This window comes from Pseudopipra pipra, chromosome 2, assembly GCF_036250125.1.
Source record: "Pseudopipra pipra isolate bDixPip1 chromosome 2, bDixPip1.hap1, whole genome shotgun sequence".
In the NCBI taxonomy this organism is placed as follows: Eukaryota; Metazoa; Chordata; class Aves; order Passeriformes; family Pipridae; genus Pseudopipra; species Pseudopipra pipra.
In genome coordinates, this window is record NC_087550.1 from 92,632,975 (window position 1) to 92,649,772 (window position 16,798).

The 16,798-nt window shown below is 41.1% G+C and overlaps 1 protein-coding gene across 2 annotated transcripts in view; it reads right to left on the reverse strand.

The window, feature by feature from the left end:
- Positions 1 to 16,798, reverse strand: part of TMEM255B (transmembrane protein 255B) — a 68,431-nt gene that overhangs the window by 10,008 nt on the left and 41,625 nt on the right. For both annotated transcript variants that reach the window (XM_064646425.1, XM_064646427.1), the window contains exons 5-7: positions 7,937 to 8,017; positions 4,035 to 4,120; positions 434 to 593 (exon numbers count right to left, since the gene is read on the reverse strand). In XM_064646425.1, coding sequence (XP_064502495.1) covers positions 434 to 593; positions 4,035 to 4,120; positions 7,937 to 8,017 — 327 coding nt within the window. The remainder of the gene's footprint in view (positions 1 to 433; positions 594 to 4,034; positions 4,121 to 7,936; positions 8,018 to 16,798) is intronic.

Sequence of the window (16,798 nt, forward strand, 5' to 3'; positions counted from 1 at the left end):
ATAAAAACTTGACTGGTACTTCAGAATTCATCCCCATTCTTGGGGAAAAGAACTATGTAAATTAAACAGTCACACCTAGGACTTGAGTTTTACATGTTAGCTACAAACTAGCATGCTCAAACTCTGCGCTGGCCCACATGTTCAGAGATGAATTAGAAGGAAAAAAAAGATGCCACTTAGTGAATTGCCAGCATTTGTTCAGACAGGCACCTGTTTTTTCCCTTCTATTCATGTATTTGACCAGGCTTGACCTACTTAGCTGTGAGCAGCGGCAATAGCTTAGCCTAAAGATATAACTCCAGACTCCCAGAACACACAGTAAACATGTTCAAAGTGTCTCCTTTGTACACTTACGCTTCCTTGGTTTTAACCCATATGACAATGTCAACAAGCCCAGACATCTGCACATAAGGCAAGAGACCGTGAGCCTTACCATGTCTTTAAAAGCCCCAAGAATGGCTGCTGTAATAATGCCCAGAAACAAGCCAATGATGTTGAGGACTGTGGAGGACCACAGCAGCCTGTACAGGTGAACCACGTCCTGACAGCTGCTGACGCCAAGAAATTCATAGTAGCTGGAGGACTGGTCTGAACTGAAAGGGAATGCAGACAATGTCACTGCGATGGGTATGGTTTTGCACACAATATAGAGCTCTAGAGGATCTGAATCCTTCCTGCTTGCTTTCCTGTTTGGCAAAGTACTTCATCCATGCTCCCACCAAACACTGCTCAGAAGAACTGGATAAAGTTCTGCTGTAAAATTGGCTCTGCTAAGGCTAGCATCAAACATGTAGTCCAACTAATACCAACTCTAGTTTTGCTGATTGGTGGTGTTTATCAGCATGGACTCTTTTTTAATTTTTTTGCTCAGGGCCTCTGAACACAGGCACAGTCTTGGTATATGGATGCTTGTCATTCAGCTACCAGCTAAAGCATGCTTGCCTTTGATTTTTTTCACAGCTCACCTGCTGGCATCTTTGAAACTGGGAAAAACAAGTTGCTTAAGCACTAATTCAACCACAGGAAGGGAGGTTTTTCTAGCTGGCTACACTTCTTTATGGTGTCCGTGATTCCAAATTAAGAAATGCAATACAGTACAGTATAAAGATGTGTCTTTTACACTATGGATTGTACTATCCAGAAATCTTTGTTAATATTTCTACACCACACTAGTTATTGCAAATCAGGCATGTTTAATCTTCATTGTCTTGCCAAAAGCCAGAAATATCCTACAGCAAAATTTGAAACCACAGGTTCCTGTAGTTCTTTCTGGTACCTGCCTCTAATTCTAGCCCACTAATGAGCTCCTAGGACAGCTATTTGAGTTGGAAAGATTTTTTTAAATGCCAAGCCTGTTTTCCCACTGTGAGGAAATTGCCATCAGATTACAGTGGAAACCAGAAGTGACCAGTTTGTGCTCACTCTTCTGTTCTTCCGTTCCCAGTGCATGGGGCAGCAGTGGAGATGGTGGTTAGGGAAAGCTCTGCAGAGGAAGGTAGCAGCATGGAGAAACCCGCAATATTCCTGGTAAGAACCAAGGCAGGCATAGTCCTGTCCAATCAATGGCTTGAGGGCATGGTTCTGGCACTGAAGAACCACTACTGTTGAGTTCACTTGGCCACTATTATGAGCCCATCTTAACTAAACAAACTAAACTTCAGCTACCACGAGGCTGAGGAAATCTGACTTGTGATCCTGCCCACGTACCACTCTATTCCATGGCTGAGAACAAGCCACTCTGTGTGACTGTGTCTAGTCCTACTTCTCTCTAGCCATCCTGTGAACTGGAATTGCCAAGTCTCTAGAGCAGCATGACTGCTTATTTACTCTGAATTTGTCCATGCCAGTGCCATAAGATCTTGCTGTCCACTGTGAAGGACACACATGTCTAATTGTATCATGGAATATTATCACAGCAGTCATCAGTCCCAGGTGTTTCAGACAAACTCAATGTCTTAGAAAAATGGCACTGAGGATCTCCATCTGGAGGGGGAATATGCCTGAGCTCTCCTTGTTGTTACCTTATGCTTTAAGCAACAGTTTCACTCACTTTTCTTTGATAACTCTGCGTACTTCCAGCCCTTTAACACCCCTGTTCTTTTCTGTGTTGAATTCTGCTGTTTGATTCAGTGTTAACACGTAGCAGTTAGCTGTGTACCATGGAAGGAAGCATTCTCAGAATATACATTGCAAATGTATATGCAATGCATTGCAAATATGGTGTTCCATCATTTTTCTGTCATAGAAATGCCTGATGCCTGATTGACTAATGTAAGGACTTTTGTGCTTGTTGTCCGTCACAGAAAAGGTACAACAGTTTTGCATTCTCTACCTTTCCCATTTCACTTGTTTTGTATAACTGCATCATATCCAGATTTAATATTTCTTACATAAGCAAAAGATTGTAACATTCGTAGTAGATATTAATCCATCCTGTAGACCTGCACTCACTTTTTGTCTCCTATCTGCATGAGAAATATGCACGCATAGATGACTTACCCCTAGTCCCAAATGTCATTTTTCACTTCTCTAGTTGAGCCAGGAACTGGGCAAGAGCTACTTTGTTATGCAGAAATCTTGACTGTGCCACCCTTGTTTCCCTACACCCAAAATGTTCATGTCTGGCAGGATACTAGCCAAGGCTTACAGAGGACTGGGGCTATAAATGGCTGCTAGCATACGAAAAGGAGGCAAAACCAAAATAAAACAGGAGATGTAGGAAGGAAGAAAGATGAGAAATACATGGAGGATAAAAAGGAAAACTGACTGTCAGTGAACTGTAGAGGGTTGCAGAGGTCGCATGAGAGTGCCTGGTAAGATGATTGTGAGAAATAAATAAGATGGTTTTATTACAAGCAGAGATTTCCATGGTTACCTCATGTTGAGATACCTGGAGGTCATTTGGGGAGATTGAAGAGCCATTTTGTGGTCAGGAGCTGGTGGGTTGCATGTTGTTCTGGTCACTGTTACTGACTGCTGCTTACTGCCTTGTTTGCTGTTCTTATTGTTCTGGTGGTTCTGATCACTGTTACTACTGCTGACTTACTGTTTTGCTTACTGGTATAGTAGGAAGGCGAATCGGAAAGCATGTAAGGCAGTGAGACCAATTTGGGCTCACTGCCAGGAGACCATGCGGCTGGGGGCAGGGAAACAACCTCATAGGTGGATGGGAACAACCAATGAACTGTACCAAAAGGCGAGGATTGCCTTTTGAGGAAGAGAGGAGCAGGGCCTGGCACGAGAGGTGTGAGGGAACGGTTATGTAAATCAAGAGACCTTAAAAAGGCTTGTCCCCTCCCAGTCAGGTGTGCTCAAACCAGGTCACGAGTTCGGTGCAACCAGTGCTCTGCTAATAAAGTTCTTTGTTTCACTTTATTTGACCATCTTCTAAGTTTAAATTAGAGATATTTCTCACAATGACACACGGGCATGTAGTGATTGGACAAGAGGGAATGGCTTTAGACTGAAAGAGGGAGGAATTAGATTAGATATTAGGAAGAAATTCCTCACTGTGAGAGTGGTGAGACACTGGAACAGGTTGCCCAGAGAAGCTGTGGTTGCCCCATTTATGGAAGTGTTGAAGACCCGCTTAGATAAGGCTCTGAGAAACCTGGTAGGTGTCCTACCCATGGCAAGAGGGCTGGAACTAGATGATCTTCCAACCCAAACCATTCTGTGAATCTATGATACTGAGGTGTGCAAAGGGTGACTCAGGCAGAAGACTTATTAAATCTAATGGGAAAATTGTATTGCCAGACCAACAGTATATCCAAACAGGGCTGTGATTGTGATCAATTTTGATCACAAAGCAAAGAGCTTATGGATGTATTTAAAGAAAAAGAAACTTAAATAATATCAACACTAGTAAACAAGTCCTGACATCTTCTCTTCTGGCATCAGGACTTCAATTGCAGAGGAACTGGACTTCTCAGCATATAAGCTCCTTGTGTTGCTTCTCCAGGCCCTATCATTTACAAGTAAGGACAAACAACCAAGGATTTCTCACAGGCCATGAACCGCACCCAGGTACTTACTTCTCACAGTTGTACAGATCACAGCAATAGCATGTGTTACTCTTTACTTTCAGCTGGCACTTGCTGTTTAAGGTATGACATGTCACCTGCCAAAAAAGAAGAGACTGACCTTTATTCTCAGTGTTTCAGTGTTGTGTAAATCATCCTACTGACCACAGAAAAAAGAAACTACTGCAGTGTCAAGTTTTATTACCTGTTGTGCAGAAAGATCCTGATATTCCAAAATCTACAACCACAGGCCAAAAGGATGTCTCTGAGCTCCTAGGACATTTAACCAGGATGTCAGCCCCAGAGTCTGAGGGCATTTGCACTATGAAGCCCAGAGCCCCCAGCACCAGCCTGCAGTCAGGGCTTGCCAGAGTTTTTAAGCACTTTGCTGCACTACCTGGTGCTATTCTGCTGAGACCCAGAGTCTGCAGCCATGAGATTTGGATCTCTACAGCTGTGGTGTGGAGACCATATCTCCAAGTCTTGAGAGATACACTACAGAAAATCACTGAAGTGGATAAGAATACCAGTCCATTATAGTGGTGAAATGAGCAAAGGAGTCAATTTATCTGAACAACTTCCAATAAATGTGAGCTCTCTCCTTTCAGTAAAAACCTCCTGAAGATGGAAATAATTAGGAACACCAGCAAGAACAATCTCCAAACTCACAAACAAAATCATTCAGAAAAGATCCAAGCACTCCAGTAAATAAGTACCATTTACTGCAAGCTTTTGAATAGAAAACTGAAAAGGTTAATTTGCGTGAGCAGGAATTCGAGGGATGGACAGATGTTAGAACAATAAAGGCAGGCACATGTACACCACTTTCTATCCAGACAAAAAAATCATTTTAATGACTCCTTAAGTGTGGTAAGCATTAATCACTTCTACTTGGCACTACAGACCAATTGAAATATTTTTTATGTAAGGCACTTTTTTTCCCCTAAGATTTTTAGCTTATTGACATTGAAGTCCTGGAGAGCTCTCAGGTTTTAAAAACTAGCAGGTCAGAAAATACGTTCTTTCTCTAGCTTTTATTTTGATGGAAAAAAATATACTGTAACCACTGAGAAGTATTTTGTTCACAAAATGCAAATAAAATATATTGTCGAATGGAAAATTCCTCATAATGAAAAAATAGAGGGAGCATGCCTGCTTTTGAGAAGTTTCTGTCAGACAGTTCTGCCTAGCCATGAATATGCTACTCTGTGGAACAGTGTCCACAAGAGGTGTTAAAAAAGATGTTTCTCAGCTCCTGAGTTCTGAATCTGTACATCCTTTTTAGTGTGAAAACTGCCACTGTTGATGAGTCTGTACACCTCACATGTTTGTTCCCAGCAAAAAGGAAAGCCTTAAACACACACAGAGCACCAGAGAATCTTGCAGCTGGTCTCAACTTGCCACACTTGTACGTAGCAGGATTTGCTTGAGCAATGGAAGATGGGTGACAAAACTAAGATGAAACAGAGATTAAAATGATGCCTTGAGATTGTTTTTCTGACCAGGACAAGGCTGTACATGTGGTTTGTGTCTCATACCAATCAGCTCTTCTATCCCAAAATAGAGGTTAGGTTATAAAAGGACAGTCTCAGTCTGGGTTGCAATCTGGAAACAGAGCTCAGAGCTTGATAACAGACACATCACACTTGTCACAAGAACATCTCACCCTGGGATGGGACTTTTTTTCATCAGCCTTGCTCTGTTGTGTCTGAATTTACTGGATTTCTCATAAGGGCTTTGTCGGCCTGAAGTCACATTCAGCTGCAGCTGTCCTCAGCCTGAGCTGGAATTTACTGCAGAAGAGGAGCATTAGCTCAATCAAGGAAGTGACTGAAACATCACACCTGGCTACTTATCAAAGTAGTTTGAAAAGTGATCCAAAGCACAATGCATTCACTACCACAGACATCTTGTGGGATGCTCTAGAGCCTTAGCACTTAAGACTTTGGTTTTGACTGCCAGTATGCAGTGAAAATGGCCTAGGACCTAGGCCTTTTCCCATTACACGTGCATGATTGGGTTAGTAGGGCTTTGTAAGATGGAATGGGCTGCTAAAAAGTGGTTTGTTCTGATGCGTGGTTTGGGGACCATTTCTGATAGGAAATGAGTTTTCCCCTCTCTGAGCGATAAATAGGCCAGACCCGCCCCTTTTATTGTGGAAGGCTAGAAGTATAAGAGAGGGAGATCAGCAAGATCTTAAACATTATTTTAGCTTCTTCTAGTCTACAAGAATCATATTATTGGCCAAGGAAGTTACTGTAGTTGTCTATTTTTATCACAGCATTTTTAAAACATGCAAAGACACTCCTTTTTAGGAGAGCAGTGAAAAAAACCAAAATAAGTTACTGTGTGGTGTGAGCAAGGGTGGTGGAAACAGGTCATTTGTGGGTACTCTGCATGTCAAGACCTATTATTTCTTTTCAGTGACCAGATATTGAGCTTTTTCAGGTCCTGGATGTTTGTGATTGTCTATCTTCTCAGCACCAATTGAAGAGATGTTCTTATCTCACAGTAATTGCAAGACAATAGAATTATTTCTGCTTTGATCAAAGAGAACTGAAACAAAGGCAAACCAAATGAGCTGTAGACCACTTACAGGTGAGAGATGGCAATCAAAAGGAAACCTGCACTCAGTAAACAATCTGTTCTTCCTAGTTAAGTGTTTGCCTGGCATGCAGAGCATGTCCCCTGCTCACTAGCTGGCTAACTTTGGAAAAGTAAAAGCCAAGTACAAATGCCATGGATCCTTAACTCTGAATTAGCACATGCTGACTCTAAATCAGTGGACAACCAGACAAGCATGTTAGTAAAAACTACCCATGCTTTTAAAAGATACATTTTTTTTTTTCCAGAATAGAGAAAAGAGTTCTGGGTGGCCCAACTTCAGACGTTTCCAGAAGCAGCAGAGCTGTAGAAAACCATCTGTCTGGAAGCTCAAGGCTGGGGTCACCCACAAGTTGTGGTCAGTGTGACACCAACCATATGCTTATTACAGAAATCAGAAGCATTTCTCAGGCTATATGTCTGAGTGTGCAAGCACACTTCAGAAGAGGATGGAGTAAAACTTAAAGAGTGTTGTCACACTTCATAAGTTTTTCTGGGCAGGTCTTCAATCAAGGAGACAATTGAAATATTTTTGTCATACATTTTCTGGGATCAACAACGGGGTGCCCTAGCAGCAAGATTTAAGGAGCTGCTTAATATACTTTGCTAAGCTTTCTAGAATTTTTGGTGGTAGCACTCCCCATACACCCTTTCTTAGCCATGGGAGGGATAGTGATAAAGGACATCTGGCTTCTTGAAAATTATGCCATTGTCTAGCTGTTCTCAATGCTGCTCTGCCTTTCTTTTCACCACCAGTTTACCACAATAATAAAATAGGAAAAGAAACTAAATCTGGACTTCTCAGGAGGCTAGCCATTTGGATATGGGCACTTTTCCAACCATGTTGATGTCATTGAGATAATAAAAAAGCTGCATTCAGACCATTGATGTTTTTGGCCTGTGCTGGATAAATACAGAGATTTGAAGTCTTCTGGACAATACAAGTGGATTAATTTAGATATTTCCTATTCCACTTGGAGTCTACAAAAACCTCCTTAGAGAAAGATGCCAATGTGACAAACACATTCCAGACAACTATTATACAGCATAGATGGACTGGGAATCATTCCAGTCCCAGAGTAATGTACTGGATAGAAACACCAGTGATGATTCAAAACCCCACTGATTGTAGTGATTTGCAATCATCAGAGGCTTGGATAAGCAGGGAGTCACTTGTGGGAGAAAGAACAGTGGGCTTTCTGTCTACCCATGACCTACATGGACAGACATGCTGTCAAACATCTACCTCCCTCCTCCCCAGCCCCTCAAAGCACAGCAAAATAAACACATGATGAAGTGAGTTTGTTTACCTCTGTCTGGTAGGCATCATATAGGAATCCTATTCCACTTGAATAAAACTGGCACCTTTTGTTATACAAAGGTCTGGGTTCCTGTAAAGAAAAGAGAAGTCAAAATAGTAACTGGTACGGAGGAAGTGTGAAGGCACCATGTCGTGTCCCCATGCCAAATGCTTACAGCTCTGTGGAGCCAAAGCCAATGCAGTCACTTGGGTAAGCAGCTCACACACCTCCGTGTTGGCTTTCTTTCCAGAGTGGCTCTCCTCTTTTCCTTCCTCACTCCACCACTAAGCTATGGGAGTATCATTTATTTTTCTCTGTATTGATCACCACTATTAAGAAGGCATCACCGCTGGCATTTAACCACTTCCTACTGCTCTATGAGAACAGTTCAGCCACTCTTTTTTCTGGTACAGTGTCTTACTGAGAACCAAGATTTACTTTGCTGTTTTAAAGATATGGGACTTTATTTTTAAGGGATTTCAACAATATCCATAAAGAAAACAAAGTAAAATAGGTAATACTTTGAGCTTACCACTTACAACACACACTTATAAAACCCCAAAAGCAAAACAAAGAATGATGAAGAAATTAAGGCATAAAGAGAAGGCAATTTGCACTGTTTGTTTTTGCCTTATTTTTTATTTATTGCAAAATATGTGTTAGCTGCTCATATTTCATATTTTGCTTGTAACAGTTCCCACAAACTGATATAAAGGAAGAACACAATGAAATATCCTTGGCCAGATGAACGATATGTGTTTCTGACCTTGGCAAATGGCCACTCTGAAGGCTAGAGGGTGCATATGGTCTAGGCAAATACCTAGACCATATTTGCCTTGGGAGGATTTGACAACTTGAGTCCTCTGTGATTCAATGTCTATCCCAAAGCAGTGTGGGAATTACTTATACTTGGAAAAAAAAATAAAAAGAGACTTTTTCAACTTTCTATCACTTATCTAGTCCTGATCTGTGCCTTCAAAAGGACTCAAGTGCTCCCCAGTATGTCACACAGACCACCTCCAACAGAGAAGATGGAAATTCACTATCTGCCATCCCCTCTTTCCATACTAACTTGCAAGCAAAGGACTATTTAAGTTGTTGGCAGAAATCTGCACTGATTAACTTTCACTGCATTTTAAAGTGTTAAAATCCATCCAGAAATAACACAGTAATTGCAGAAATATCTGCACTACTTCAGACCAATTTTGAGTATTCTATGCTTGTTGGATTATGAAGTGTGAACTGTATAAATTTGCTGACTCAAAATACATAGTTAGTTAAAATGCAGAGCTAGGCAGGATTGCAGACAGATCAATGAATAAAGCTCCTCCATCAGCCTGTTTTCCTTTTTGATTACTCTGGCAAACCCAAGGAAGTTTGGACACCAACTCCCAAGGGTTAGGGAAAGGTTAGCTTCCTGCATCTAAAAATATTAATTTATATCACACAAGTGTAAGAAAAAATGCTTTAGTAACTTTTTTCTCTAGAGAAAAAGCAAATACCACACAAACAGCATGCCGTATCTTGAACTAGGTCAACATCCTTCCATAGTCCTGGGAAAGCATTAGCCTTTAGCCATAATTTCCAGGGACAGATCTGGTTGGGAGGTCTAACAGGGATGTAGTTTCTCTGCCAGAACAAGGAGCTGACAAGGAGAGCTGCTCTGCTGGATCTCATACTCACAAACAAGGAAAGATTGGTCAGGGATGTGAAGATGAGGGGCAGCCTTGCCCCTAATAATGAGGTGGTGGGGTTCAGAATCTGGAGAGGAGGGAGCATGGAAAAGAAGGATCCCAATCCTGAACTTGAGGAACGGAGACTTTGGCCTATTCAGTGATCTGCTTGGAAGAATCCCATGAGATACAGTCCTGGAAAGCAGTGAGGTCCAGGAGAGTGGGATTCAAGGTTCACCTCTTCCAAACTTAGGAACAGTTCGTCCCAACCAGCAGAAAATCAACCAAAGGCAGAATGAGGCCTGTGTGAATGAACAAGGAGTTCCAGATGTAACTCAAACACAAAAAGAAAATCTACAAGAAGTGCAATCAGGGGAAAGTCACCAGGGAAGAAAATAAATAAATTATATGAGCATGCAGGGATGGGGTTAGGAAAGCCCAAGCCCATCTGAAATTCAATCCAGCAAGGGCTGCAAAGGACAACAAGAAGGGCTTCTATGGATGTATTAGCAGCAAAAGAGAGATCAGAAAGAATATGTGCACACTACTAAATAAGGCTGGCAGCCTGGTGACAAAAGACATGGTAAAGGCTAAGGTGTTCAATGCCTTCCTTGCCTTAGTCTTCAGTGAAGACCAGTGGGAAAATTTGGGGCAAGAAAGACTTACCCTTGCTGGAGGAGGATCAGGCTAGGGAGCATTTAAATAGGCTGGTGATACATCCCATTTTCACGAATGGCAAGAAAGAGAATCAAGGGAACTACACACTGGTGGAAGGTGATGGAGAAAATAATCTTGGAAACCATTTCCAATCATCTCAAGGACAGGAAGGTGATGGGGAGGAATAATCCCATGTACCAGAAAAGACTGGGGCCTGACAGGCTGGAAAGCAGCATCACCAGCAGGCCTATGGAAATGATCCTTCCTCTCTACTCAGCACTGGTGAGATGTATCTGGAACACTGGGTAAAGTGCTGTGCTTCCCACTATGACAGAGACCATGAACATGGTCTGTTAATTAACACACTGGAGCATCTGTCATAAGAGAGGCTGCTGAGAGCTGAGACTGTTCAACCTAGACAAGAGAAGGCTCCCATGTACCTCATCAATAGGTACCAATACCTGATGGGGGAAGTAAAGAAGATGAAGACAGATTTTTCTCAGTAGTATCCAGAAAAAGGACAAGAGGCAATGGGCACAAACTGAAATACAGCAAATTCCATTTAAACATAAGGAGAAACTTTTTCTAATTAATTTAGGTAATTAAATACTGGAACAGGTTTTCCAGAGTGGTTGTAGAGTCTCCATCTCTGGAGATACTCAAACTGGACACAGTTCTGAGCAACCTGTGCTAACTGACACTGCTCTCAGCAGAGGTGGTTGGATTAGAAATCTCCAGAGGTTCTGCCCAGTCTCAGCAACTCTGTGATTCTGTGAAGACGGTCAGAGTCTATGTCAGGGTATGAGCACACTAACAAGTTCTCTCGAAGTATCACAGGCTGTGAATTTAGCAGACATAACTTAGCACCTGGAGACAGATATTCTCTGATCTTACCTTCTGGGCACTCATGCCCTTATTACAGGTTGCTGGCGAGTGACACCACCGTATCACACTATGAGGCTCTGTCTGACCCCAAATGCTAAGATACTCTCCACAGACACCTCTATATCTTGTTAAAAGCAGTGAGAGAGCTATCTAATCTGCCTCCATCAAGTACAGAAAGACCCTCGCTTTGGTCCTGATCTCTTGGCTTACACAGTTTTAGTACCCTTTACAACTCCTTCCTCTTAAAAAGAAATTAGTCCTTTTATTGGTTTGGTCTTTGAGGGAGAAGACATGTTTTTCATCCAAGTGTGCTTATGACTGGAAGTAGCACTGTTCCCTGAGGAGAGAGGTGATTGATTAATCCATACCAGCTATTATTGTTTCATATTGCTGTGCAGCAAAAAGGTCAGAGCTGCGACATGGAAGCGACCACTGTGAATACAGTTAATACATTTGCATGCACAATCATGGCAAACAAGTACCTTCCTTCATGCACCTAATTTTGAACAGCAAGCCTGCTGCACCAGTACAGCCAGCCTTGTGCATTCAGCCTGTTCTTCTAAACTCATCCGCATGTGCAATCAAAATAAATGAGTGATGATCAAGTGTACAGAAATAACCAAGATTAGACAACTGTTGACTTTGTCCAGACACCCATAGAATTTAACACCTAAAGCACAAAGCTTTAAAGTAGAGGTGTATTGGGGATGCCTAAAGCTTACAATGGTAAAAGCTTCCATTTGCATGCCACAGAGGTGCTGTGGTCTGTCTCTCTCTAAGGTGTTTATATGAATAAGGCACCACACAGATATTAAAAGGTGTTTAAAAATCATCCAACAGTACATCACACCACATTAGCACCAGCTCAAGTCTCTAATACCAAAGGCAAATGAGACATACTTTAAAGCTATAAAAGTAGTCCTGACAGACTGCTCTTAAAATACTTCATGTTGCATACAACAGTGTGTATGAATATAGGATATATACCAGTTCTTGATTCTTCTTGATTCTGCTGCTTATAGCAACACTGGTAGAGACACAGCTTTTACATACTATATATCTAAGTATATGTATGTATTTCATCTAATCACAGTATCTTTAAAGTATATAGGAACAATATTGTGTTTAACTGGTTTAATATTCTTTGGTACCAGGAACTTCCTCAATCACTATTATTGAAACAGAGCTATGCAAAACATCCCACTAATGTGTAATATTAATATATTAATATATAATGAATAATGTATTCCCTTCCTCTGCTTCTTTGAGTAACTTTCTTTAACTGGAAATGGGCAGATGGGAAAGTTCTGTTGGTTAAAGCTCTGCTGATAGATGAAGAGGGCAAAATAGGTAGGCTGGCAAAAAGAGGAAGAATTCTGTATAAAAATGTAGTTGTATGCTTGGTTTTATTTATTGATGTAAAGGAAAAATGCACAGGTTTTATTCAATCCTTCTGAAAAAAGATGATTTCTTAGCTAATTATGTGTGAATGTGTTTGTGTATACTGGCTAGATACAGTCAGATTGCCATCAGTCCAAGTTTAGAACATTTCCAGACACGTCAAAAAAAAAAAATAAGGACACCCTGTAATTCCCTTTAATTTCAGACAAATCCAAACTGCTCAGCCTTGAACCTTACAGGGCAAAATGTAGCTCTCCAACTCCTTGCAGTTTTTATTTCAATAATTTTCTAGTATGTGTATTAAAACCTGAGAGTGATAAACAAATGGACAAGAGGGAAGTCTTTATGCCAAGGAAGAGAAGATTTGGTCCAAATATAGAGGGTTTTGGTTTGGTCGATTCCTTTAAGAGCATACAATGGAAAACCCATGTTCTCTTTGATGGTGGGAGCATTGCAATACATTTTTTTTGTGTAACAAAAGTATTCTTTGAACAGTATCTTTGGTGGATTTGATAAAAATGTCTGTGGGGAGTTGAAGGGTTCTTATGTGAGGTACGGAAAGTAAATATTTCTTTGCCACTTTTTGTTTCCTTGGAGAACAGATGTATTTTGGATAACATAGGGAAAATTCCATCTCCGTTATGTGTAAGATCACTTTCAGAAAGCTGAGATATAGTTTAAACTGTATTGATTGAAATGTATGCTATATTTTACAAAACATGGATAATAATTTAGTGAAATAATTATATAGTGAGGGCTATTTTTATCCAATTTCAGTATTTATTTAGTTTTAACTTCCATGGTTTCTAGAGGTGTAGATTAATCATTGCCAGGGAACATTCCCAGGCCTGAAACTTGACCATCTAGCCTATTAAATTGTTAGAACTGTGCCAATGATGGCTTTGGCCTGGGCAAACTGTCACTCATCCAAAATAATTTCTGGGCATGATTTGTAAATTAGCATGGGCCAAAAACTATTCCCAGTAAGTAATTTGGACATTGCCATTTGCACCCAGAGAGACTTTGAGAGTAGGGATGTGGGCTTCACCATGCCAGTTGGCCTGAGAAACACTATCCTGGGCACATGCAAAAGACAAATATAGATAAAATTGAGGAGTCCAAAACCAGACTAATGTTTTTAGTGGCCCACTAACTTGAAGTTTTTAATTTTCTATTTTCTTCCTACAACATTTTTGTAGGTCCTTTTCATCTACACTATAGCTAGCAATGAATAGGAGAGGTATAGTTGCCAAGGTTTAAGTTTAATCCTAAAAGCAAACCGAACATCACCCTTCAGTGCCAGCTCAGCCTTGTGCCAACATTTGTGTGTTCTGGAGATTATAGCTCCCTTCAGGATCAGTTTCTCTGATAACTTTCTGAAAGCAAGCATGCAAATATGAACAAACAGAAATTATTAGCAACAAGCTTTTATACCTTTCTGGAGGCTGAGATGGAGGGTAGGTATCTGTGTCTACCCCGCACTGAACTATCTTGAGAGTACATGGCATATGGGAGCATACAAACCTGAGAGCTTTCAGACCAAAGAATCTCATAAAAGAAGGTGCCAACATATTAGGAGACTGGGAAAGCAGGCAGAATGAATCACTGTCTGGGGACAGGTGGTTGGATCCTGCCCTGTACAAATAACGAGAGGAAATGCTATAGGTCTTTTGTAATTCCTGTCTCACTCTGACCAAGGGCTCTTTCTCAGTGTTTTTCAAGAACGCTCTCAAATGAGATGGCTGTCTCTGAGGAAGACTGCTAGGAGATCCAATGGATTTATAGAAATGATTAATTCAAACATCTTTGTGCTTTCACTCATAAACAAAAGAAAAATGACCGCTGTGATAAGATGACGTTAAGGAACTTCTGAGTCTAAGGTTATCAATACTGAAGTGAGGGTGGATAAGATTTAAAGAAAAAAACATATTTCTGCTTGCTCACCAGGCTTACAACCTCCACATAAAGCACATGATCATACTTTCTGGAATCAGAAAAAGGGTAGATTTTTTTGACAACCGTTTTGGGTTTTTACTCATTGGCAGCTTAACGTGCAATTCAATTTTCAGTTTGTAATTTCTGGAGCAGAAGTGGCTTTCAGAAAACAATTTATCTTGCAAAATTTAATGATTATAAGAAAATACCCGAAATAATACCTTCTGAACTCTCCAAGTCCATATTTCCAAATATTGAATCCACATCAACTACTGGAAAACAAACTAATTAAAATAACTATTTTAAACTGGCTAGTTTCCTACAGACCTGCACCTTCCCTTGTGTTGTTAAAGAATCTTTAACCTCCTGGCAGACCAATAGAATGCCTTATCCATAATTCATGAGATGTTATATTTTTGTACACATAGTTTACATGTAATTATTAAAGTACTGCTCCTCATATGCCTCATTGACATTTATTTCTGTGAGTAACAGCATTATTTTCATAACCTCTGTATTTCAGACAGCAGCTAGGAAGAGAGGGGTCATTGCTCACTGCACTGCAGGATTCTCCAGCCAGGACAGAACACATGCTTCCACAGGAAAATGTGCCTCCTTGGACAGGCCAGTGCCTTGGGGCTGCCCAACACCATCATGGGGCTCAGTAGGTTTCTCTCCCTTCAATATCTGAGGCTGCTCTTAAGGGAGTGCCAGGCACTTCATCAAGTGGGCCTCCTAAATCTTTCCATTTCTGAATTTCGAAAAGTTTTCTCCACTATGATACTAGTGTCTGTTTCCTACTTTTTATTCTGTGTTTTGTCCTCTTGACAGCATCACCTTGACTAACAACATAGAAAGTCCTGGGCTGTCAGAGTGTGCATAGTGCATGCTGGCTGGGATTTGGAAAGGTGAATGATAAAAAAAAAAGAGAGCAAGCCATTTCTGGAACTCCCATGTCTAGGCTGCTGCACAGATGTGAGGTTATGCTACTTCCTAGGGCTGCAATGGACTGGATAATCAGGAACAGAATGTTTTCCATTTTTTTTGCTATTTTTTTCCAAATTCAGCCAATAACTAGCAAAGTATATTAAGAAACTATAATCCCTCAAATTAGGTTTTCACATGTTCTTTTGACCTAATCTGTAGACTTGGCTAGTGTGTGTTGATTCAATTTCTACATGTATTGCCCCTGCCTTAAGAGTCAAGGGTTCCGAAATGTACAGTTGAACAAACCCTTCGAGGCGATGCAGAGTGACACAGAGACAGGATGGTTCTGTCCATGCCATACTCCTGCTGTAACTACAACACATTAGTGATCCCCTGGTGCAAATAATACATTCTAAGTGTTGTATAAAGACTTAAGAAGCAGTTGTGACAGTATCTTGTTACATGCTTTGGGTGAAGTCATGCCATGAGAGTAATGCTGAGAGTTCACTCTAGACTGCAGTCAGCACTTGCTCTTTTTTGTGCTTCTACATCTGCCTTGCCTGAATTTAAGAGCTAATCTTCTTCCAGAAATGCTGTGCTCTAGCCTAGGGACCCTGCATGTCTTGTCTGCTATGCTGAAATAACCCAACTGCAGTGCCAAAAATAGGAAAAGCAGCTGATGGGGCTTAAAAACTTTACTCTCACAAACCACATTTACTTCGTGCTTTCCAGGAGCTCTTTTTAGGATTTCTATGTAATTTGAAAGACTAGATCTACAGAATCTTCTTCTCTTAATGCTTGTGAGCAGTAGATACTCATGTCAGGTCTTTCAAATCAGTAAATACTTAAGAGTACCTGTATACTGTCATGGGTGAAAAACACACATACATGGATCTATCTCACTTTTTATTTCCTCACTGATTTTTACTTTGTGTAAATATTTTGTAGTGATAGCCTCGGCCTCACTCTTCTTTATTTCGAAGAGGTCTGGTAGTACTGCTACAGTCAAATGAAAAGCCTCCAGATGCTGGAGCTGCCCCATTGCTAGATGACGTGCACAAACAGGTCGCTTCTTGATGTGGACTGACAGGTCTGTTCTCAGATGGATATAGATTTACTAGGAAAGGGTAAGTCGCCTTCTTTCAATGACTTTTGGCCACACTCTCTGTGGCACAAAGGTGGGAGGAAAGGCCCATCAGCCTTCCAAAGCAGATGGAATGCAGCGGAACAAGCAGAAGAAATGGGAGCAGACTCCCCTGCACATCTCCAAGGAGGTTCAGTGGCCCCAATGCCTTTAACTGGTGCAGGCACAGGTGGTGGCAGGAAGAAAAGATGTGTGTGCAGAGCTGCTGAGGGACACTGTGCCTGTCTTGTTGCAAACCTGTATGGCATC